The 26,500-nt window shown below is 46.1% G+C and overlaps 1 protein-coding gene across 7 annotated transcripts in view; it reads right to left on the reverse strand.

Annotated features, from left to right (window-relative positions):
* The window catches only part of LOC138853918 (uncharacterized), a 162,116-nt gene that overhangs the window by 123,958 nt on the left and 11,658 nt on the right, over positions 1 to 26,500 (reverse strand). For all 7 annotated transcript variants that reach the window (XR_011393110.1, XR_011393111.1, XR_011393107.1 and 4 more), the window contains exon 2: positions 19,737 to 21,660. Coding sequence is in view for 1 of the 7 variants with exons in the window: in XM_070093635.1 (XP_069949736.1) it covers positions 19,737 to 20,868 (1,132 nt within the window). In the remaining 6 variants the exon portion in view is untranslated. The remainder of the gene's footprint in view (positions 1 to 19,736; positions 21,661 to 26,500) is intronic.

Below are 26,500 nucleotides of genomic sequence, written 5' to 3' on the forward strand. Positions count from 1 at the left end.
CAACATAAGAGAGGAGCGAGACAGACTCCTTAACATTTATAAGTGCGTGAAAGAAGGAAGTATAGACGCCAGAATGTAAACAAAGACAGAGGCGGAAGAGGTATTCCCACAACTACATACAGTATTTAACACACCTTTTTATCTAACTGTTGTTTCTAGCTCCTTGCATTTACCACTCCTTGCCGTCTAACTGTTTTCGTTAGTTCATTGCATCTACCATTCCTCGTTATCTAACTGTTCTTGTTAGTTCATTGCATCTACCATTCCTAGTTATCTAACTGTTCTTGTTAGTTCATTGCATCTACCATTCCTTGTTATCTAACTGTTCTTGTTCCTTGCATCTACCATTCCTTGTTATCTAACTGTTCTTGTTAGTTCCTTGCATCTACCATTCCTTGTTATCTAACTGTTCTTGTTAGTTCCTTGCATCTACCATTCCTCGTTATCTAACTGTTCTTGTTAGTTCCTTGCATCTACCATTCCTTGTTATCTAACTGTTATTGTTAGTTCCTTGCATATACCATTCCTTGTTATCTAACTGTTCTTGTTAGTTCCTTGCATCTACCATTCCTTGTTATCTAACTGTTCTTGTTAGTTCCTTGCATCTACCATTCCTTGTTATCTAACTGTTCTTGTTAGTTCATTGCATCTACCATTCCTCGTTATCTAAATGTTCTTATTAGTTCCTTGCATCTACCATTCCTTGTTATCTAACTGTTCTTATTAGTTCCTTGCATCTACCATTCCTTGTTATCTAACTCGTTATCTCTCTATATCCACTTCACCTCGCTAACTGCTGTTTGTTAACTACCTGTGTCTACTACTCCTATCTAACTGTTGTTGTTAGCTCTTTGTATCTACCACGATGATGGAAGAGGCCAAGAGAGGAGGAAGGGGAGAAAGGAAAGGAAAACCATAAATACAAAAGGGAAGGCAGGGAAGGGAGACTACAAAGGACGGCAAACAGTAAGGGAAGGTAACAGTAAAGGGGGAGGGGAAAACAGTAAGGGACGGCAACGACGAAAAACCAGAAGATACGCATGGAAGGCAGGTAGGTAGGGCAGGAAGGAGAGAGGAAAAAGGTAAGTCAGGCAGGAAAGAGAGGAAGGAAGGCAGGAAAGGCTATAAGGAAGACAGGAAGGTAGCAGACCGACAGCCAGGCGATGATAAACAACAATAAATAACAGTGAACGAAGACATGAACGCCAAAAAAAGGGACAATTGCACAGTACTCTCAGGGTATTAGCACTAACGACACACACACACAAGTCTCCGCGAAAAGATAAGACCCAGATTCTTGGAAATGTTTACGAGGTGTTGGGAGAGAGAGAGAGAGAGAGAGAGAGAGAGAGAGAGAGAGAGAGAGAGAGAGAGAGAGAGAGAGAGAGAGAGAAACAGAACATCACTTTATTCCAGATCGTTTATTCCGAGTATGACTCGAGTTTGGAACATGTTCGTACAACATAATGCCATCAACGAAATAAAAGTCAGTTGACCAGACCGATAGATGGCTTCAACTTCACCCTGTTCCCTATTTGTATGTCTCGTAACAATAAAAAGGCTTTCAAATGAGCTGATGTAGGTAACAGCTCTTAGCTTGCCAATAAAGTTAGGAACCCTTAACCTAACCTTGTAAAACCCTGTGTAAAAAAAAAACAGACAAGAGGTGGTGCGTTACACAATTAACATAGTAGAGTTAACAACTTGCCATATATAACGAACAACAGAACGTAAGGGTCGAAACAGAAAGATAAACAGTGGTGACTACCAGTGACGTACTGCCCACCACAGTGAACAAAAACACAGGTAACGCGATAAGCTCTTTACCAGAAGAACGTTTTGCTCTGTGTAGAGCTTCGTCAGGTCATGTTTCGCTCTGTGTAGAGCTTCGTCAGGTCATGTTTCGCTCTGTGTAGAGCTTCGTCAGGTCATGTTTCGCTCTGTGTAGGGCTTCGTCAGGTCATGTTTCGCTCTGTGTAGAGCTTCGTCAGGTCATGTTTCGCTCTGTGTAGAGCTTCGTCAGGTCATGTTTCGCTCTGTGTAGAGCTTCGTCAGGTCATGTTTCGCTCTGTATAGGGCTTCGTCAGGTCATGTTTCACTCTGTATAGGGCTTCGTCAGGTCATGTTTCGCTCTGTATAGGGCTTCGTCAGGTCATGTTTCGCTCTGTATAGAGCCTTGTCATGTTACGCTTAGCTCCGTATAGTTTTTTAAATCATAATAAAGCTCTACGCAGAGCGAAACGTGACTTGACAAAGCTCCAAGCAGAGCGAAACACTACACACAGTACCCTGTGTCTTTGCTTCACAAAAACAAGACCAAGTCAGAGAGACAAAGAAACAAATACACGAATCTGAATGGGAAATACAGAAAAAAATTAACACAAATTGGAGAACACAGAGAGAAATTTCTCAAAAATAGTGAAGCTTGTACTGTTTACATAGCTAAATAATAATAATAATAATAATAATAATAATAATAATAATAAATGTACTGGGAGAAAGTGAAACTCCTGATACATGGATAAGATAGAATCAGGAATAGGAAGTCACTTACATCCGAGCCAACGACACCATAGAGCAGAACCAGGGAGTCTTTTACTCTAAATCAGTTGTACCATGATGTCTTGCGCTACCAGCCCTCATCGACCTCACCCAGGATGCTATAGACATCATTCAGAGCCCTATTTTTTGTTGAAAAAATTCTGCCCATTATAAATTATGTCTGGCATTAGCACCCACATCAGTCTTCGAAAGGGAAAACACACCCAGGCATGCAGCTCCTGGGCCCGAGTCCTGAAATGCTTTGTTTATAAATGGAATACAATTTGAGCTCAAATAGCTGAAGCAGTGGAGAGATAGAGATGTGAATAGTCCACCAGTTTTGAGGTAGTCAGTCCCGCAGCACTGTGAACATGTTCAGCTCCATAGTCACAAACAATGTGAATACCATAGAGCCGAGGGACTGACCACCTCTAACAGCTGAATCACCATTAATGATATCAACATCCTTGGTTATTTCAATATACGCGCATACCAATCTTTACAATTAGTATCCTCATTCTTAAGTTATCACTACCTTTGCCACTAACCATTGTGTAACTGCAGTAACCTCTGCATGTTTGTGCAACATACCACCAGCCATAGTTGCAACCTGCTTACACTCTCCATCAACGTCTATACTCTAGTAATCTATAAAAAACACGTGTATATAATGTTTGGTGACTTTGCTGCGGGAGCGAGACAAGCAATCCAGTCAGGCAAGCAATCAAGCCTAACAGGCAGGTAAGCCAGGCAAGCCAGCCAGGTAATCAAGACAGGCAGGTAAGCCAGGTAAGCCAGCCAAGTAAGGAAGACAGGCAGGTAAACCAGGCAAGTCAGCCGGGTAAGCCAGGCAAGCCAGCCAGGTAAGCAAAACAGGAAGGTAAACCAGGCAAGCCAGCCAGGTAAGCCAGTTAAGCAAGACAGGCAGGTAAGCCAAGCAAGCCAGCCAGGTAAGCAAGACAGGCAGGTAAACCAGGCAAGCCAGCCAGGTAAGCAAGGCAAGCCAGCCAAGTAAGGAAGACAGGCAGGTAAACCAGGCAAGTCAGCCGGGTAAGCCAGGCAAGCCAGCCAGGTAATCAAAACAGGCAGGTAAACCAGGCAAGCCAGCCAGGTAAGCCAGACAAGCCAGCCAGTTAAGCAAGACAGGCAGGTAAGCCAAGCAAGCCAGGCATGCACGGGATCACTACATCCTCTTCATCACCCCACTATTGATTCACACTTAATCTAGCCAGAATGTGATGTTTATCTAGACCGTAGTAAACTGCAACACTCTTGCCCTTAATCTCTTTCCTTCTATCCTTCTCCTTCTCTCCTCTCCTTCTATCTATTCTCCGCCTGCTCCCTCCACACAGCCTTCTCTCTAACAACAACACTCAGATGAAAGCATTTAGCAGCACAACACGTTGGCTACGCCTGACCCTGAGACTCAACATACCTCAACAGGTTTTAATTAAGGTGTATAGGTGCAACAGAGGCTGGTGGTGCCATCTGTTGGTGGCGAGACGAAGTGATGATGGTGGTGGTGGTGGTGCTATTGCTGTTGATGCTGATGTTGCTGTATTTGTTGCCACTTCTGTTGCTGCTGCTGTTGTTGTTACTGCTGCTGTTTTTAGTCCAGCTACTGCTGCTATTCCTGCTTCTGTTGTTTTTACTGTTACTGCTCTTGTTCCGACTTATTTTTTTTTTTGCTGTTCCTGCTCCTATTGCTGCTGCTGCTCCTACTGTTGTTGTTGTTGCTGCTGCTGCTGCTGCTGCTGCTACTGTTGTTGTTGTTGTTGTTGTTGTTGTTGTTGCTGCTGCTGCTGCTTCTACTGTTGTTGCTGCTGCTGCTACTGCTGCTGCTACTGTTACTGTTGCTGCTGCTGCTGTTGTTGCTGTTACTGCTGTTGTTGCTACTGCTGCTGCTGTTACTGCTGCTGCTGCTACAGCTGTTGTTGCTACTGCTGCTGCTGTTACTGCTGCTGCTGCTGCTACTGCTGTTGTTGCTACTGCTGCTGCTGCCGCTGTTACTACCTGCACTGCTCTGACTGCTGAAACATTTTATTACAGTTTTCGTTACTGTTGCCTCCGTGTTTATTCAGTTCGTAGTTATTGTGAGAATAATTATTATCTCTCATTATAATAGTTCTCTTGTTATCCCATTTTCATTATTCTTCCTTGCCATTCCTCCCTTGTTATCACTATCTCCTTAATATCGTTCAACCGTCATCATCAGGGAAGACCATGTTTGTCACAGCTACTAAACCACTTTAGCAAAATTATGGAGACGTTGGAAGAAAACTAAAATGTAGATTGTGGTCTACACGGATTTTGAGAAAGAGTTTGGAAACTGCGACCAAGGAGTGACTGCACATGAGGGCGATAGGCATAACTTGGAAAGTTGCCAAAGAGATATTTAACGTTCTGACAAAGAACACAAAAAGCAGTAGTAGTAAGCAAAACAAAATCCAACATTAGCAAAGAAAAAAGCTCGGTACCCCAAGGCACTGTCCTGGCGCCTCTATTGTTTCTTATCCTCATACCAAACATAGATTAAAAAAGAATCGACAAAGTTTTGTTTCATAATTTGCGGAATACACCAAAATAAGCATGAAAATTACCTCGGTAAAAGACACGAAAAAATGTAGGAAGATATAAACAGTCTCGAGTGGGCAGTAAAAATAACATGATGTTCAATGGTGATAAGTTCCAGTATGGAAAGATTGAAGACCTTAAAAGGGACACTATTCAGAACTCAATAATTATTATTTTATTATTATTATAAAATTAAGCGCTGAATCCGTACGGGTGATACAGCGCTGAAGAGACGAATGTGAGAAAGTAGAAATGTGTGAAGGTTAAGAGTGACTGAGAGTGACTGAGTTAATGGTGAGAGAGGAGTTAGTGCAAGAATAAAATTGAAGTCGAAGTTAGTGCGTGAGTTTAGTTTGGGTTAAAAAGTTAAAGAGTCTACTTCCACTGTGGGACTCTTAGCGAGGTTAACCAGAGTTGAACAGACAATGCGACCTGACAGTCCTTACAGAGTGGTGCTAGTCGTCTCTCCACGTGCTATCTGTGAGTCGCGTGTGTCCAACATGTAAGCGCGAGAGTGCAGTCTACAAAACCCGACAACGGTGAGAAGATGATCACAAAACACAAGAGGGTTACCTACTAGAACAAAAGGAACATGTGAAGGACCTTGGTGTAATAATGCCAGCCGACTTATCTTTTAAAGAACACAAGGTAAATATCATGACAGTCAGGGAAATGACGTGGTTGATAATTAAACTTTCAAAAACAATGGAAATATTGCCACTGGTGACACTATTTAAATTACTTGTGCTCTCTCGCTTAGAATATTGTTTAGTGTTGACGGTTCCGTTCAGGGCAGGAGACACATCAGAAGTGGATCAGATACAGAGGTCATTTACGGCACACACAGAGCCAGTAAAACATTTAAACTACTGGGAATGCTTCATAGTCCTAAATAGGTACTCTCTGGATCAGAGGAGACACAGAGATACATAATATATACATGGAAAGTACTACAGAGTCTGATCCCAAACCTGCACACTGCCATAACAACATATTTGAGCCAGATATATGGCAGAAAATGTAAAATAAACCTAGTGAAAAGCAAAAGCGCCGCGGGCACAATAAGAGAGCATTGTATCAACATCCACAGTCCCAGACTTCAATATCTTACCAGAAGATATCAGAAACGCTGCAAGAACGAGTGAAGAAATCTTCACGAGGAAACTGGACAACTACCTCCACCAAGTGCCAGATCAACTATCCTTCTCGTAAGAATCCAATCTTCAATATCCTTCGTACTATCCTTCCCCCGTTATCCTTATCATCCTACCTTCATTACTATCTCTCCCTCATTATCATCCTTCTCGTATTATCATCCAGCCTCCATCCTCCTCCATTACCATCTCTTCCACATTATTAATTTTAGTTCTTCACAGACATTACCTGGAAATGAAGACTCTCATCACTCTTTACCCAGCGCTCAGACGCTCTAAATGAGCTCCCCACCAGCCTGCCAGGAGAGCCAGGAGAAGTGGGGGGAGTAGGAGGGAGAGAGGGTGGAGGAAGAGATAAAGGAGAGGAGTAGAGCGAAAAAGGAGAGGGATGAGGGAGAGAGAGAGAGAGATAGGACTGAGGGAAGAGGGTGAAGGAAGAGAGGGCTAGGGTAGATGAAGGAGAGAAGGATGAAGGGAAAGGAGTGAAAGAATACAGAGGGAGGACGATGATACATAAGAGAGAAAATTAGAGAAAGATGAGGTAAATACAGGACGGGGGAAAAAGCGAACAGAGGAGAGAGGCACAGAAAGGGAAGAGGAAAAACGGGAAAGGGAGGAGAATGAGAGAGAGGCGAGGGGGCATAGAGAATGAATATGAGAGTTATATAAAGATATATTAGTCATATACCAGCAGCAATGTTTCACATATAACACTACCACACTCGACTCATAAATAATATTTACACTAACATGTCATACTAAGTGTCTACACACAAGGATGATTGTCTATCACTCTATCACATCCTGGAAATTAAACTGCTGTTGCTCTTTTGTCATAGCTGCTACTGCTGTTATTGTTTTTTTTCTTTGCTGCTGTTGTTGTCTCTACTGTTGCTGTTCTTCTCTTTGCTGTTATTTTTGTCTTAGCTGCTATTATTGCTGCTGTTTTGTCTTTGCTGCTGTTGTTGTTTCCGTCTTAGCTGCTGCTGCTCCTGTTGTTGTCGTCGTCATCGTCTTAACAGCTGTTGCTACGTTTGTCAAACTTAAGAGACGTAACACAGTGGGACAACATTGTGCCAGATGTCAGCCTGAAGTCGCCGGCGGCCTGGAAAACATTTCCAGCTATGATCCACGACGCGTTCTGTCACCTGCAGCTGAGAAGGTCCATGATATGACCCTAAATCAATGGGAAGGTCAAACCTGGTCACTTCACTAACGAGGTGAGGCGAGACAAGAACAATCACAGGGTTAAAACTGCAGTCTCTCTCTCTCTCTCTCTCTCTCTCTCTCTCTCTCTCTCTCTCTCTCTCTCTCTCTCTCTCTCTCTCTCTCTCTCTCTCTCTCTCTCTCTCCTTCCCTTTGCGTTTGTCCACCCCTTCACTTCACTTCAAACAGCGGCAGCAATCACAGCTGACCTTTGACCAGCGCTAGAGGGCACACACTACCCTCCCACACACTTCACACTCCCACGCACTCTACCCTCCCACACACTTCACACTCCCACGCACTCTACCCTCCCACACACTTTACACTCCCACACTTTACACTCCCACGCTCTACCCTCCCACACACTTCAAACTCCCACGCACTCTACCCTCCCACACACTTCACATTGGTTTGGACTGAGCTCTTTTCATGACATTAAGGCGTGTGTGTGTGTGTGTGTGTGTGTGTGTGTGTGTGTGTGTGTGTGTGTGTGTGTGTGTGTTACAATGGCTGACATAATGTAGTGGAGACATTGAAAGATGAGGTAATCTGTCACTCAATCTTGATAGGTGGTAGTTAGTCTCACAGTTATTAACGCCATGTACACCTATCAATGATGAAGGACTGATTACCTGTTCTTCCACTGTCTCCGCTAAGTAATCAAGCATTCTCAATTTTGTTAGGAAAAACAGGCGTATACAGCCTGTTTCAACCTGTTTCTGGCTGTCGCATTAACTTATTGACGGCTGTGTGCAACTGGGTGTCTACACTGAAATATTTCGCCTGCACAACAGGACTCTTCAGTTGAATACAGGCGAATGTAACACTAGAAACAGTAGAAGTAGCTTTGAAATGATCAGTCCCTCGGACTTGGTAAATCACTCTCTCAAGCATAGGCATCTTGCTAGACCTTATTACGGAACAAAAGTGAAGTGTAGCAGCTGAAGCTGACATCACAGGTGAACGTGGCCCACTAGTGGAAGTAGGTCATCCCAGTACTTGCAGAAGACCTGCCCTGTACCAGGATGGTGCTGCCGTGTCACACAACCATGTTGCTGGTGGTATACAACACCGCCAAGTTGAGGAATAACACACATGTGCAACACCTGGATAACATTGTCGAAACGTTTCCACTACACCAGTTGGACTACGTGCGGCCAGCAGTAACAGCCTAGTTTATCAGCTCCTGATCTATCGGGAGGCCTGGTTGTGGACCGGGCAGTGGGGGCATTAATCCCCGGAATACCCTCCAGGTAGACTCCAGGTAGACCACAGGTTCCCCACTCCAGTAGGAGAAAATCTAGCACTACCTGGAGTTTACCTGGAGTGAGTTCCGGGGGTCAACGCCCCCGCGGCCCGGTCTGTGACCAGGCCTCCTTAGGTCAGTGTCCCAGGATGCGACCCACACCAGTCGACTAACACCCAGGTACCCATTTTACTGATGGGGAACATAGACAACAGGTGGAAAGAAACACGTCCAATGTTTCTACTCTGGCTGGGAATCGAACCCAGGCCCTCACCGTGTGAAGCGAGAGCGTTAACCACCAGGCCACCAGAGACAGTATAAGAATGGAAAAGAGTCGCGTTTGAGAGGGAGTTGCCAATGATGGGTCAGTAAGTGTGCTGCTCCTTCTCTCTTGTGTGTTACATAATATGTAAAACCAACCTAAACCATGCATTAAAACAAGATCTTCGAAAATAAAAATTTAATACACGTCCCATTTTCTTTGTAGTACGAGACTACAGCAGTGCCAACCACGGTCACTAGTGCTAACCAGGGTCACTAGTGTCAGCCAGGATCACTAGCGTCAACCAGGGTCACCAGTACCAAGCAGGGTCACTAGTGCCAACTATAGTCACTATTGCCAACCAGGGTCACTAGTGCCAACTATGGTCACTAGTGCCAACCAGGGTCACTAGTGCCAACTATGGTCACTAGTGCCAACCAGGGTCACTAGTGCCAACTATGGTCTCTAGTGCCAACCAGGGTCACTAGTGCCAACCAGGGTCACTAGTGCGAACTAGGGTCGCTAGTGCCAACCAGGGTCACTAGTGCCAACCAGGGTCACTAGTGCCAACTATGGTCACTAGTGCCAACCAGGGTCACTAGTGCCAACTATGGTCTCTAGTGCCAACCAGGGTCACTAGTGCCAACCAGGGTCACTAGTGCGAACTAGGGTCGCTAGTGCCAACCAGGGTCACCAGTGCCAAGGACAAGGTCACCAGTGTCAACCAGGGTCACCAGTGCCAACCAGTGTAAATGACTAATAATAACAATAATAGATTATATTGTACGTGGCACCAACAAAACCAGAAACAATTCAGAATTTAAAAGATACAAAATTTAGAAAAAACATTAACATTATTAATGACTTCAATAATACATCCCCACAATACACTTTATACAATACACTTTATACAATACATACACACTTAATAGGAAGATGGAGGACGGTTGTGTACTTAAAGTTGAGAGGTTAATGAGGCTAAATTTAGAGTTTCATGGAATTAATTACCAGCAGTGGAAATTCTATTTCAAGTTTAATCGACGGAGGATCGAGCTTACAAAAATAGCTGAATGAATAAATATAATAACAACGAGGAAGATAAACAACATAAACAGTATATAAGAGGAGAGAGACTCGTAACATGCCTGTGACATGTGTGACATGCTTGTGACATGCCTCTAACATGAGTGTGGCGTGTTTGTGACATACTTGTACCTACCGAACGTTTTCCTACCCTTACAGCCCGGTGTGAGACGAGGCTTCCTTGCTGACTACTTGATCCACCAGGTTGTTGGTGCCAGCGACCCGCAGGCCATCACAGCCCAGCTGTACAGTCATCTGCAGTAGGCAGTAGACCCCCCCCCCCAAACTCTACGCATGTCCTGGTGATGTTGCTCACTTCTGCTGGTGGAATGTAGTCTTGGATCACGGATGTTGACGTACTGCTCTCTAATTGTGTCCATGGTTCTCACCACCCTGTTCTTCACTGGCTTATTCTACACACTCGTAGCTCTCACTACAGTGACTATGGTAACCCTGTTCTTCACTGGCGCGTTCTACACTTTCTCTCGTAGCTCTCGGTACAGTGACTATAGCAACAACCCTGTTGTTCACTGGCTTATTCTAAACTTTTTCTCATACCTTCCACTACATTAAGTTATGGCAGTGTGCAGACTGGGGGATCGGTCCCTGAAATTCCTCTGTCTCTTCTTCGTGCCAGAGAGAGAACAATCCTAGAGCCCTAAGGTGTTCCCAGTAGTTTATATGGTTTACTGATTCTCTGCAGGCAGTGACCAGCTTCTATATATTTTCCAGTTCTATCTTTCCTGCCTTGAAAAACGTTATGACAACACGACAATCTCTGAGGCATGAGAGAACAAGTGACTTGAAAAGTACCATCGCTGGAGTTACCTATCTCTTGTTTTGAAAGTTCTCGTAATCCACCCTCTTATTTTCCTGACCTCTGCTGCGTTTTCCTTAACGTGTTCTGCATATGACAAACTAATATACTTACTTCAGCTTCAGAGTTCCTCCCAGTCAACTCTGTTTAATTTGCTGAAGCAGTTTCTAAACGTCTCGTACCTAATACTGTGTAACATTAGTTTTTTATTAAAGGCCCATTAACCACACAAGGGTCATTAAATCCTACTAACTACACAAGGGTCATTAAGTCCTACTAACTACACAAGGGTCATTAAATCCTACTAACTACACAAGGGTCATTAAGTCCTACTAACTACACAAGGGTCATTAAGTCCTACTAACTACACAAGGGTCATTAAGTCCTACTAACTACACAAGGGTCATTAAGGTGGCAATTCACCTGTACACAAGCATCAGTAAAATGTTAATTTAAAAAATATAGATTAAAATATACTCTGTATATACTGAGAAAAATGTATATGTTTCTATATATATATCAGGTGTACAGGATGTCGATAGTGTTGATAATGTACCGGTCAGCTACAGCCTCGAGTACGGAGCACCAGAGTGCAGCTACAGTCAGCAGGAACTCTTCACAAGTTAAACACAGCATTATTATGCAACACCAACAAACTGATGAAGAGGACACATGTGCAACACCTTTATATGTTTATTCTGAGGACGTTTCTTCCACCAGAGGATTTATCAATTCAAAACCAGAGGTTAGGCGAAGGTAACTAATACTGCAGACAGAAGAAAACGAGGTAATCAGTCCCTTAGCCCAGATTTAAGGAGCACGTCAGTACCCGTGCTTTATAATATGTTATTTTCGCCACTATAATCTACCTTGTCTATAATTACTATTACATTGGCTTTGTTTCGTAAGGTGAAGTCCAGGATCTTTCCTTAATTCATGGTATAACTTAACAAATCGTTGATGACGACTGTGTTGCGAACCTCAGACCTCAAAGATTTGTTAAGTTATACCATGAATTAAGGAAAGATCCTGGACTTCACCTTACGAAAGCAGACAAAGCAAATGTGATAGTAATTATGGACAAGGTAGATTATAGGGGGGGGGAATAAACATGATATTAGAAGACAGTAAAACAAAAGCGCCTCTTACGAGGTTCATCATCTAAGTTTTAATCTAGGCTGAGGGACTGATTACCCAGTCTTCTACTGGATGGCGGAATGTCTTGAGAATAAAGATACCCAGATGTTGCAGGTGTGTCTTATTCACAGAGTAGAGAACTCTGCACTTGCTGCTTACATAGAGACAGTCCCAACTTTGGCGAATTATCAACGCAAATAGGGAGAGCTGTGTCACCTCTTTACTAAAAGATGAGTGTGTGTCTGTACACCCCCCCCCCACACACACACACACATACACGGTAAAAAGAGGAGAATAAGAGAAAAATAGAGACTGAGAAGAATGGGGATACACATACTGTATAAAGTGTGAGAAGTGGGAAAAAGAGAAGTTGTGAGGGGAAACTGTGGGAGAGAGAGAGACTTGAAGAGAAGTGTTTAGGCGTAACATAGAGAAGGTGGCAACACTGCTGGTGTCTCGCCTGGGGTACCACCACCCAGCTGGCAAAACTGTCTTAAGGTTTATTATGAGCGAAGAAAAATGTCTTCCCTCGCTTCTTACTGCTTCACTGCTCCTTTACTCTCTCTCTCTCTCTCTCTCTCTCTCTCTCTCTCTCTCTCTCTCTCTCGGACTAATCACCAGCAACGACCTCAAGACTGCCAAACAGGGCTTATCTGTGAGCAGCAAAGTTAACAATGCTAGGTTTCAAAGTTAACACTGCTAGGTTTCGAAGTTAACAATGTTAACTTTCAAAGCTAACAATGCTAGGTTTCAAAATTAACAATGCTAGGTTTCAAAGTTAATAATCTTGATAGAAGCAGAGAGTTCATCTCAAAAGATAACCTCAACGCAGACTCCAAACTCCTCTCCTCTATCTCGCATCCTCCTCTATTCCCTCCTTCGTCATCTTTCGTGCCCAATTTTCCCATGTTTACTAAATGCCTCCTGTTCGTTCTCCCTTTTCCTGCCATATCTTCCGAGAGAGAGAGAGAGAGAGAGAGAGAGAGAGAGAGAGAGAGAGAGAGAGAGAGAGAGAGAGAGAGAGAGAGAGAGAGAGAGAGAGCTGCAGGGGTATCACACAAGAAACTAATTTAAAAACTGGCATCAATTTCCCCCTCTGAATGTCTTGCATTTTCCATCTAAAAATTACGAGGCTCCTCACACCGCCGCATCACAAGCAAATGTGACTCATTTGTTCAACAGCGTCGCCAGTGTTATGAAGAACACTCGCAGCAACACTTAACACCAGTTAGAACACAAGAACAGGGAGGGGAAGTTAATGTTACTAGCACCAGTGTAAACACACACAAGGGCGGGGAGTCACTATCACCAGTGTAAACACAAAGGTGGGGAGTCACTATCACCAGTGTAAACACAAAGGTGGGGAGTCACTATCACCAGTGTAAACACAAAGGTGGGGAGTCACTATCATCAGTGTAAACACGAAGGTGGGGAGTCACTATCACCAGTGTAAACACAAAGGTGGGGAGTCACTATCACCAGTGTAAACACAAAGGTGGGGAGTCACTATCACCAGTGTAAACACAAAGGCGGGGAGTCACTATCACCAGTGTAAACACAAAGGTGGGGAGTCACTATCACCAGTGTAAACACAAAGGTGGGGAGTCACTATCACCAGTGTAAACACAAAGGTGGGGAGTCACTACCACCAGTGTAAACAGAAATTCGGGGAGTCACTATCACCAGTGTAAACACGAAGGTTCCCGGGGAGTCACTACCACCAGTGTAAACACGAAGGTTCCCGGGGAGTCACTACCACCAGTGTAAACACGAAGGTTCCCGGGGAGTCACTACCACCAGTGTAAACACGAAGGCTCCCAGGGAGTCACTACCACCAGTGTAAACACGAAGGCTCCCAGGGAGTCACTACCACCAGTGTAAACACGAAGGCTCCCGGGGAGTCACTACCACCAGTGTAAACACGAAGGTTCCCGGGGAGTCACTACCACCAGTGTAAACACGAAGGCTCCCGGGGAGTCACTACCACCAGTGTAAACACGAAGGTTCCCGGGGAGTCACTACCACCAGTGTAAACACGAAGGTTCCCGGGGAGTCACTACCACCAGTGTAAACACGAAGGTTCCCGGGGAGTCACTACCACCAGTGTAAACACGAAGGTTCCCGGGGAGTCACTACCACCAGTGTAAACACGAAGGTTCCCGGGGAGTCACTACCACCAGTGTAAACACGAAGGTTCCCGGGGAGTCACTACCACCAGTGTAAACACGAAGGTTCCCGGGGAGTCACTACCACCAGTGTAAACACGAAGGTTCCCGGGGAGTCACTACCACCAGTGTAAACACGAAGGGTCCCGGGGAGTCACGACCTCCAGTGTAAACACGAAGGTTCCCGGGGAGTCACCACCACCAGTGTAAACACGAAGGTTCCCGGGGAGTCACTACCACCAGTGTAAACACGAAGGTTCCCGGGGAGTCACTACCACCAGTGTAAACACGAAGGCTCCCGGGGAGTCACTACCACCAGTGTAAACACGAAGGCTCCCGGGGAGTCACTACCACCAGTGTAAACACGAAGGCTCCCGGGGAGTCACTACCACCAGTGTAAACACGAAGGCTCCCGGGGAGTCACTACCACCAGTGTAAACACGAAGGCTCCCGGGGAGTCACTATCACCAGTATAAACACGAAGGCTTCCGGGGAGTCACTAAGATTCGGCTCTACTGTTCTACTGATAAAGCTCAAGGAGCAAATTTGATTCACAATTAAGACAACTTGAGTGTTTCTACACTATAACATCAATTCTATCATTTATATGGATATAGTAGCTGAAATTTCAAATGCAGCCTGAAGGAAGAACACAAGAACAGTGGTCATCATAACACCAGCCGCAGGAAGGAACACTCATTAATTCAGACTAACGTGACCAGTGATATATCTGCGCTCCTCGTTTAATCTAAGTGTAGTTTGGTCGCTGCGCGATCCAGGGAAGGTGTCCCCGTATTTCACAAGCCCTCCCCTCTATATCAATGTACGCGAAAGGAATAGTGCAGAGTGCGGTGTACGCTTTTAATGCAGCTAAGTATGAAGGGAATCACAAGACATTGCATGGACTAATATCCAAATTTCTTCAGTAAAAACAAATGACAAATTAAGACATACACAACCCAAAACTAATTAAAAAAATACATTAAATAAAACAAATTTTGATGCCTAGCTGAAGAGGCGTTTTCTTGTTATCTTAGATATGAAGCTTGTGTTCACAGATACAAGGTGGGGGGGGGGCGCACCAGACACAACCTTGTGTTCACGAAGACACGACTACACACTAGAACCTTCAGTGTGCTCACAGGGACAGATGAGCCACACTAGAACCTTCAGTGTGCTCACAGGGACAGATGAGCCACACTAGAACCTTCAGTGTGGTCACAGGGACAGATGAGCCACACTAGAACCTTCAGTGTGCTCACAGGGACAGATGAGCCACACTAGAACCTTCAGTGTGGTCACAGGGACAGATGAGCCACACTAGAACCTTCAGTGTGGTCACAGCAGGAGCCACACTAGAACCTTCAGTGTGCTCACAGGGACAGATGAGCCACACTAGAACCTTCAGTGTGGTCACAGGGACAGATGAGCCACACTAGAACCTTCAGTGTGGTCGCAGGGACACATGAGCCACACTAGAACCTTCAGTGTGCTCACAGGGACAGATGAGCCACACTAGAACCTTCAGTGTGGTCACAGGGACAGATGAGCCACACTAGAAACTTCAGTGTGCTCACAGGGACAGATGAGCCACACTAGAACCTTCAGTGTGGTCACAGGGACAGGGGAGCCACACTAGAACCTTCAGTGTGGTCACAGGGACAGGTGAGCCACACACTAGAACCTTCAGTGTGCTCACAGGGACAGATGAGCCACACTAGAACCTTCAGTGTGGTCACAGGGACAGATGAGCCACACTAGAACCTTCAGTGTGGTCGCAGGGACAGGTGAGCCACACACTAGAACCTTCAGTGTGGTCGCAGGGACAGGTGAGCCACACACTAGAACCTTCAGTGTGGTCACAGGGACAGGGGAGCCACACACTAGAACCTTCAGTGTGGTCACAGGGACAGATGAGCCACACACTAGAACCTTTAGTGTGGTCACAGGGACAGGGGAGCCACACACTGAGCCACACACTAGAACCTTCAGTGTGGTCACAGGGACAGGGGAGCCACACACTAGAACCTTCAGTGTGGTCACAGGGACAGGTGAGCCACACACTAGAACCTTCAGTGTGGTCACAGGGACAGGGGAGCCACACACTAGAACCTTCAGTGTGGTCACAGGGACAGATGAGCCACACACTAGAACCTTCAGTGTGGTCACAGGGACAGGGGAGCCACACACTAGAACCTTCAGTGTGGTCACAGGGACAGATGAGCCACACACTAGAACCTTCAGTGTGGTCACAGGGACAGGGGAGCCACACACTAGAACCTTCAGTGTGGTCACAGGGACAGATGAGCCACACACTAGAACCTTCAGTGTGGTCACAGGGACAGGGGAGCCACACACTAGAACCTTCAGTGTGGTCACAGGGACAGGTGAGCCACACACTAGAACCTTCAGTGTGGTCACAGGGACAGGGGAGCCACACACTAGAACCTTCAGTGTGGTCACAGGGACAGATGAGCCACACACTAGAACCTTCAGTGTGGTCACAGGGACAGGGGAGCCACACACTAGAACCTTCAGTGTGGTCACAGGGACAGATGAGCCACACACTAGAACCTTCAGTGTGGTCACAGGGACAGGGGAGCCACACACTAGAACCTCACATCTGAGAATGTTCAAACATACAAACATTCAGACACACATCAAAACAAACCACACACCTCACAGTGTATATAAACTACAGAGATACACACGCACTTCCGGGTGTATATCCAATGTATATATGCATAACAGTCAGCGTATATACCCTCAGACTGCCGTGTATGCGTGTGTTGGAGGGATGTAGCGAGTTGGAGACAAACTATCCTATATTTATTTCAAAGCCAGAGGTAATTTTGGAGACCAGAAGCGACTAGAGGAGACCAGAGGAGACCAGGGGAGACCAGGGGAGACCAGGGGAGACCAGAGGTGACCAGAGGCGACCAAAGGAGAGACCAGAGGAGACCAGGGAGACAGGGAGTGTTCTGCACACCTTAGCAGTAATTACCACAAGATCTCCGCTGCTCCGCGACTGTATGAACACACCCTAGTGGCAAGTTCTGCTTAATGTTCTCATATTATGATGAACGTTCTTCACGTTCCCACCTCTCTAATCGTTCTAACAGCGAAAAAACATCTTAAAGTGTTAATTTAAGGAAGAGGTAAACACAGCAGAAGTAGTGGAGGCTCGATGCTACGTTCACTAACAGTGTCCTGGTGTCAAGAACCGAACCGAATGCCCCGATAATTTTGCTTTACTCCAGCGAGAGAATTATTAAAACTGTTGTATAAATGAAAGGTGCTAAATAGCAGTGTTAAAATGAACTTTTAATAACAGGTAAAAACCACAGTAGTGACATGAAGTTGTAGCAAATAAAACCAGCGTTAAGAGATTTTTAACATTATAAAACCAGAGTTAAGAGATTAGGTTAGGTTCGTCAGGAAACGGGTCAAGTGTCTCCTGACGCGGGTCTTAGTCAGATGATGACCCGACGTTGGAGCTTTTGGTCATCTGACCGAGACCATAGATATTGTCTGTGACAAGGTAAACATCCGCCTGAAGACTACAATGGATAACTTAAGAATATTTAACCTAGGCTAACTTAAATTAACCTAGGTTAAATCCCCTCAAAGAAGGTTCCTTGATGCTGGTGAGGGGCTCTTGATCTAGGGAATTGGATCTGTGCTCCAGTTCCCTGAATTAAGCCTGAATACCTTCCACATCCCCCCCACAGGCGCTGCATAATCCTACGGGTTTAGTGCTCCCCTTAATAATAATAATAACCTAGGTTAAATATTCCTAATTAACCACCAGTGATCTGGAGCTGGGCCGCGATAATAATAAATGATAATAAATAATAATAATAAAATTAACAAATAATAATAGTAATAACAATAATAATAATAATATCACTACCACAACAGAAAATCAATTACAGAAAACCTGTCAAGTCAAACTATAATAAATCCGTCACTACTTAGTATGGCTATGTCATTATGTAAATATTTTAACATTAAATTGGCTGTGCAACACAGATAGTTAACATTTGGTTAAATGGGTTAATAGTATTTTCTGGTAACGTTTAAAAAATAGTTTGACCTCGAAGATTTTACACAAGTCATATTGAAGAGGAAATTCCAGCAGATCCACTGACCCAGGAACATGGCAGGTCAAGCTATGTTAAATACGGCAGGTCAAACTATGTTAAAAAAAATGGCAGGTCAAACTATGTTAAATATGACAGGTCAAGCTATTTAAAAATACGGCAGGTCAAACTGCTAAAAATATGGCAGGTCAAACTATGTTAAAAAAAAAATGGCAGGTCAAACTACGTTAAAAAAAAGGTAGGTCCAACTATATTACAAACATGTTAGGTAAAACTATATTACAAAATATGTCAAGTCAAACTATGTTAAAATCATTTCAGGTCAAACTATTAAAAAACGTCAGGCCAAAATATGTGAAAGATGTCACGTAAAAACTACGTTTAAACCGTATCAGGTCAAGTTATATTAAAAGAGTGCCAGGGCAAACTAGGTTAAAATGGAGTCAAGGGAAACTATACTAAATTGGTGTCAGGGTAAAAACTATGTTAAAAGCGACAACAGTAGTATTTAATTTTTTAAAACTAAGATTAATGTGACCTCAATAACGTGGAACTTTGTCACTGACAAAGACGTCAACAGCACCTGGTAACAAGGATATCAACAGCACCTGGTAACAAGGACATCAACAGCACCTGGTAACAAGGATATCAACAGCACCTGGTAACAAGGACATCAACAGCACCTGGTAACAAGGATATCAACAGCACCTGGTAACAAGGACATCAACATCACCTGGTAACAAGGACATCAACAGCACCTGGTAACAAGGACATCAACATCACCTGGTAACAAGGACATCAATAGCACCTGGTAACAAGGACATCAACATCACCTGGTACCGAAGGCATCAACAACACCTGGTAACGGGGGAAACAACAGCAGCACCTAATAACAAATACATCAAAAGCACCTGATAACAATGACATCAACATCACTTGGTAACAAGAACATCAACATTACCTGGTAACAAAGACATCAACACACCTGGTAACAATGACATCAACATCACCTGGTAACAAGGACATCAACATCACCTGGTAACAAGGACATCACACCTGGTAACGAGGGCATGAACAGCACCTGGTAACAAGGCCATCAAAAGCACCTGATAACAAGAACATAAACAGTACCTGGTAACAAGGACATCAGCATCGCCTGGTAACAAAGACATCAACACACCTGGTAACGAGGGCATCAACATCACCTGGCGAGAAACAAGATACACGAAGGCATAGCTGGAAGTTGAAAACACAGGTGGGTTAGATGTTAGGAAGTCTTTCTTCAATTAAGAGGAGGTATTATAAGGTTGGAATCCAGGAGAGAACAAACCCAGTAGTGGTTAGTGCAGAGGCTCGATCCGTACAACCACATACAGGTAAGTAAACACAGGTGAGTACACACTTGGTTGCGAGATAATACTTGGTGACAGGTTAACAAGACATCTTACCTGTGTCAGAGGGTGTGCCGAAGGTAATGCTGAGGTTGGCCTTGTGAATGTCGCTGTTGTGGAGGTCTAGTGATGTGTTCCTCTGGTTGTTGTGGTCTAGTGTCGTGTTCCTCTGGTTGTTGTGGTCTAGTGTCGTGTTCCTTTGGTTGTTGTGGTCGTCCAGGAACCAGTTGTCACTGCATATATTGTAGTTGCGGGTGGGGCTCAGGTAACTGTTGTCGTTGTTGTTGTTGAGGTTGAAGGGGCGGGGTTGTAGAGGTCGGGGAGAAGGTGGTCGTGGTTGCTGGGGTCTGGGGGATGGTGGTCGTGGTTGCTGGGGTCTGGGGGATGGTGGTCGGGCATGAATATGTGACCCTAGCACCTCACTCAGCAGGGCGCGAGCTGCCGCCTTGGAAGACTCACTCCTCCTGTGCACCCTTACCCCTGACCCCCCATTGGGAGAGCCAGGGGTGGCACTGGACTGGTCCAGGACCTGCCTGCTTTGAGTGGCACTGCTGCTCTTTTTGGCTCTGCGGGAGTTACCCTTGGAAGGAGGTTCCTCCTTCCTCCTGAGTCTCAGCTTCTCCTCCTCTACGGGAGGAACGTACAGCACCCCACACTGTGACGTGCAGTGGGCCGGGATGCGTGGCACGTACAGTGAGCCAGGCACGGGCGGGCACTGCTGTGCCACTGTCAAGTTGTCGCCGGGGCACGGGCCGCCCGTGTGGGCGGTGGTGGGCGGCGCCAGGAAGGTGTTGGTGGCCACCAGAGAGCTATCATCAGAGAATACCTGTACGAGAGGCAGGGAGTGGTAGCCCTCACTCACCCCCTGCTGCCCCTGCCCGAGTGGCGGCGGCATGATACTTAGCTGTGGTGACTCATACTCATCTCCCTCAGAGGTGAGGACGCAGGTGTTGCCGCAGGCGGAGGCGCGGCGCGAGGCGCAGGCCAGCCTGACAGGGGCCGCCCCGTTGACTGACTTGGTCGCCTGCACCTGCTTGAAGGTTGTGTGAGGCGGGGGTGTGAGGGTGATGACGGGGGAGTCGGGGGAGATGGTGATGGTGGGGGGCGGCAGACACCCACCATCCCGCAGTGGGCGCCGCAGCTTCACGTTAATAGTGTACTCATCCTCCACCACAAGCTGACCGACCATTTTGACTCACCCAACCACAACACTCACACCTAACACACCCCCAGCACCTCACACCTCACTGGACTAAGCCTCCAACACTTCTTACGTTAGACCCCTCACGGATTTAGCTTCTCGTGTCAATATTACTAATAAGTAATAATATCTTCACGTCTGGCTCTCTCTCCTCACGTCCGCCTCCCTCACACACACTTCCCTCTAGCCAGAATGTGTTACAATTCCGTGTGAATAGTGTTTACCGTGGAGACATACAAGGTGGGAGAGTCATTTCTGTTCTCACAGCAGCACTGCTACTCCCCTTTACAGTACCACTACCAGCACTGCTGCTTCCCTTCACAGTGCCATCAGAGGTTCACAACTCTGTACTGACCACTGTAAGTGAACTAGGGAAGGCCAAATGAATCACTTTCTCACTTCTTGTTTCAACATCCACCACTCACTCTTAGCCTCACTCCTATTTTCAACATCTTAACTCTCATTTTTCCACTTAACTCTCGTTTTCACATTTCAACCCTTATTTGTTTCACATCTCTAAGCTAGTTTACATTTTCCCCTCACTCGTCTGAACTAGCCGCGCAGCGTCGTGATTACTAGGCTGGAGTCTAGCCATTCCTTTCTCTGACACCTTTCCCTCTCTCTCTCTCACGGAAAACGCAATACTAAACTTATATAAGACTATAAGTATACATTTAGTATTGTCTTTGCATCAAAGGAACCCTTCGTTTGTCGTTTCTGTTTTTTCAAAGCTCGTTATTCTTCGTTTGTGGTCAAGAGTACTTGTGTCTAGTTCACTTTCTGGAGGAAGAAGATAAGAATTAGCGGCGCTCCATCACTTGCAAAACTTCATAAACAAAACTTAAAATTTCAAAACATGTGACTGATAATGCAAGCCATGACCGACACCTCCTCTCTACTACTCTCTTTTTGGCAGAAAAATTGTCTGGATTTATGTTCCACAAGTCACAAATTTAAATAAAAAATGACGGGAAGATAAAATAACAAATGGAGTTTTTTTTTTTTTTAATTTCACATATCTGAGTTTCTTGTAATTCTCTGGTGCACGCGCGCGCGCACATCCAACACCATCCTCATCCACATCACACATCATCCTCATCCACATCACACATCATCCTCATCCACATCACACACCATCCTCATCCACATCACACACCATCCTCATCCACATCACACACCATCCTCATCCACATCACACACCATCCTCATCCACATCACACACCATCCTCATCCACATCACACACCATCCTCATCCACATCACACATCATCCTCATCCACATCACACACCATCCTCATCCACATCACACATCATCCTCATCCACATCACACACCATCCTCATCCACATCACACATCATCCTCATCCACAACATCATCCACATCACACATCATCCTCATCCACATCACACACCCTCATCCACCTCATCACACATCATCCTCACACACATCATCCATCCACATCACACACCATCCTCATCCACATCACACATCATCCTCATCCTCACACATCATCCTCACACATCACACACCCACATCATCCTCACACACCATCCCACAACACACCATCATCATCACACACCATCCACACACAGAACATTACACACCATCCTCACCCACAACATCACACACCAGCCTCACCCACAACATCACACACAGCCTCACCCACATCACACACCAGCCTCGCCCACATCACACGCCATCCTCACTCACATCACACACCATCCTCATCCAGAACATCACACACCAGCCTCACCCAGAACATCACACACCATCCTCACCCAGAACATCACACACCATTCTCACCCACATCACACACCATCCTCACCCACATCACACGCCATCCTCACTCACATCACACACCATCCTCATCCAGAACATCACACACCAGCCTCACCCACAACATCACACACCATCCTCATCCAGAACATCACACACCATCCTCACCCAGAACATCACACACCATTCTCACCCACATCACACACCAGCCTCGCCCACATCACACGCCATCCTCACTCACATCACACACCATCCACATCACACACCATCCTCATCCACATCACACACCATCCTCATCCACATCACACACCATCCTCATCCACAACATCACACACCATCCTCATCCACATCACACACCATTCTCATCCACATCACACACCATCCTCATCCACATCACACACCATCCTCATCCACATCACACACCATCCTCATCCACATCATACACCATCCTCATCCACAACATCACACATCATCCTCATCCACATCATACACCATCCTCACTCACATCACACACCATCCTCATCCACATCACACATCATCCTCACTCACATCACACACCATCCTCATCCACAACATCAAACATCATCCTCATCCACATCACACACCATCCTCACCCACATCACACACTATCCTCACCCAGAACATCACACACAATTCTCACCCAGAACATCACACACCATCCACACACAGAACATTACACACCATCCTCACCCACAACATCACACACCATCCTCACCCAGAACATCACACACCATTCTCACCCACATCACACACCATCCTCACCCACATCACACACCATCCTCACCCACATCACACATCATCCTCACCCACATCACACACCATACTTACCCAGAACATCACACACCATTCTCACTCAAAACATCACACACCATCCTCAACCACATCACACACCATCCTCACCCACATCACACACCATCCTCACCCACATCACACACCATCCTCACCCAGAACATCACACACCAGCCTCAACCAGAACATCACACACCAGCCTCACCCAGAACATCACACACCATCATCACCCACATCACACACCATTCTCACCCACATCATCACACACCGTCCTCACCCACATCACACACCAGCTTCACCCACATCACACACCATTCTCACCCACAACATCACACACCATCCTCACCCACATCACACACCATCCTCACCCACATCACACACCAGCTTCACCCACAACATCACTCACCATCATCACCCACAACATCCTCACCCACATCACACACCATCCTCACCCACATCACACACCAGCTTCACCCACATCACACACCATCATCATCCACATCACAAACCATCCTCACCCACAACATCACACACCATCACCCACATCACACACCATCCTCACCCACATCACACACCATCATCACCCACATCACACACCATCCTCACCCACAACATCACACACCATCGTCACCCACATCACACACCAGCCTCACCCAGATCACACACCAGCCTCACCCAGAACATCACACATCAGCCTCACCCACATCACATACCATCCTCACCCAGAACATCACACACCATCCTCACCCAGAACATCACACACCATCCTCACCCAGAACATCACACAATATCCTCACCCACATCACACACCATCCTCACCCACATCATCACACAACATCCTCACCCAGAACATCACACACCATACTCACCCAGAACATCACACAACATCCTCACCAAGAACATCACACACCATCCTCACCCAGAACATCACACACCATCCTCACCCACATCACACACCATCCTCGCCCAAAACATCACACAACATCCTCATCCAGAATATCACACACCATCCTCACCCAGAACATCACACAACATCCTCACCCAGAATATCACACAACATCCTCACCCAGAACATCACACACCATCCTCACCCAGAACATCACACACCATCCTCACCCAGAACATCACACAACATCCTCACCCAGAACATCACACAACATCCTCACCCAGAACATCACACACCATCCTCACCCAGAACATCACACAACATCCTCACCCAGAATATCACACAACATCCTCACCCAGAACATCACACACCATCCTCACCCAGAACATCACACACCATCCTCACCCAGAACATCACACAACATCCTCACCCAGAACATCACACAACATCCTCACCCAGAACATCACACAACATCCTCACCCAGAACATCACACAACATCCTCACCCAGAACATCACACAACATCCTCACCCACAACATCCTCACCCAGAACATCACACACCATCCTCACCCAGAACATCACACAACATCCTCACCCAGAACATCACACAACATCCTCACCCAGAACATCACACAACATCCTCACCCAGATCACACAACATCCTTACCCACAACATCACACAACATCCTCACCCAGAACATCACACAACATCCTCACCCACAACATCACACAACATCCTCACCCACAACATCACACACCATCCTCACCCAGAACATCACACAACATCCTCACCCAGAACATCACACAACATCCTCACCCAGAACATCACACAACATCCTCACCCAGAACATCACACACCATCCTCACCCAGAACATCACACAACATCCTCACCCAGAACATCACACACCATCCTCACCCAGAACATCACACAACATCCTCACCCAGAACATCACACAACATCCTCACCCAGAACATCACACAACATCCTCACCCACAACATCACACAACATCCTCACCCACAACATCACACAACATCCTCACCCACAACATCACACACCATCCTCACCCAGAACATCACACAACATCCTCACCCAGAACATCACACAACATCCTCACCCAGAACATCACACAACATCCTCACCCACAACATCACACAACATCCTCACCCACAACATCACACAACATCCTCACCCACAACATCACACAACATCCTCACCCACAACATCACACAACATCCTCACCCACATCACACAACATCCTCACCCACAACATCACACAACATCCTCACCCACAACATCACACAACATCCTCACCCACATCTAGCTCACTTGTTTCAAGACAACATCAACATTTGCTTCACCAGTCTTTGTTTTGTAAGAAGCACCAACAAACTCGGGTGAGGAATGTGTTGGTTGAGTTGAGTCACTTTACCTCTCTACCTTCCCTCACACCTCTACCTCTCTACCTTCCCTCACACCTCTACCTCTCTACCTTCCCTCACACCTCTACCTCTCTACCTTCCCTCACACCTCTACCTCTCTACCTTCCCTCACACCTCTACCTCTCTACTTTCCCTCACACCTCTACCTCTCTACCTTCCGTCACACCTCTACCTCTCTACCTTCCCTCACACCTCTACCTCTCTACCTTCCCTCACACCTCTACCTCTCTACCTTCTCTCACACCTCTACCTCTCTACCTTCTCTCACACCTCTACCTTTCTACCTTCCCTCACACCTCTACCTCTCTACCTTCCCTCACACCTCTACCTCTCTACCTTCCCTCACACCTCTACCTCTCTACCTTCCCTCACACCTCTACCTCTCTACCTTCCCTCACACCTCTACCTCTCTACCTTCCCTCACACCTCTACCTCTCTACCTTCTCTCACACCTCTACCTCTCTACCTTCTCTCACACCTCTACCTCTCTACCTTCCCTCACACCTCTACCTCTCTACCTTCCCTCACACCTCTACCTCTCTATCTTCTCTCACACCTCTACCTCTCTACCTTCCCTCACACCTCTACCTCTCTACCTTCTCTCACACCTCTACCTCTCTACCTTCCCTCACACCTCTACCACTCTACCTTCTCTCACACCTCTACCTCTCTACCTTCCCTCACACCTCTACCTTCCCTCACACCTC

The sequence above is a fragment of the Cherax quadricarinatus genome, chromosome 43, assembly GCF_038502225.1.
Source record: "Cherax quadricarinatus isolate ZL_2023a chromosome 43, ASM3850222v1, whole genome shotgun sequence".
Classification (NCBI taxonomy): Eukaryota; Metazoa; Arthropoda; class Malacostraca; order Decapoda; family Parastacidae; genus Cherax; species Cherax quadricarinatus.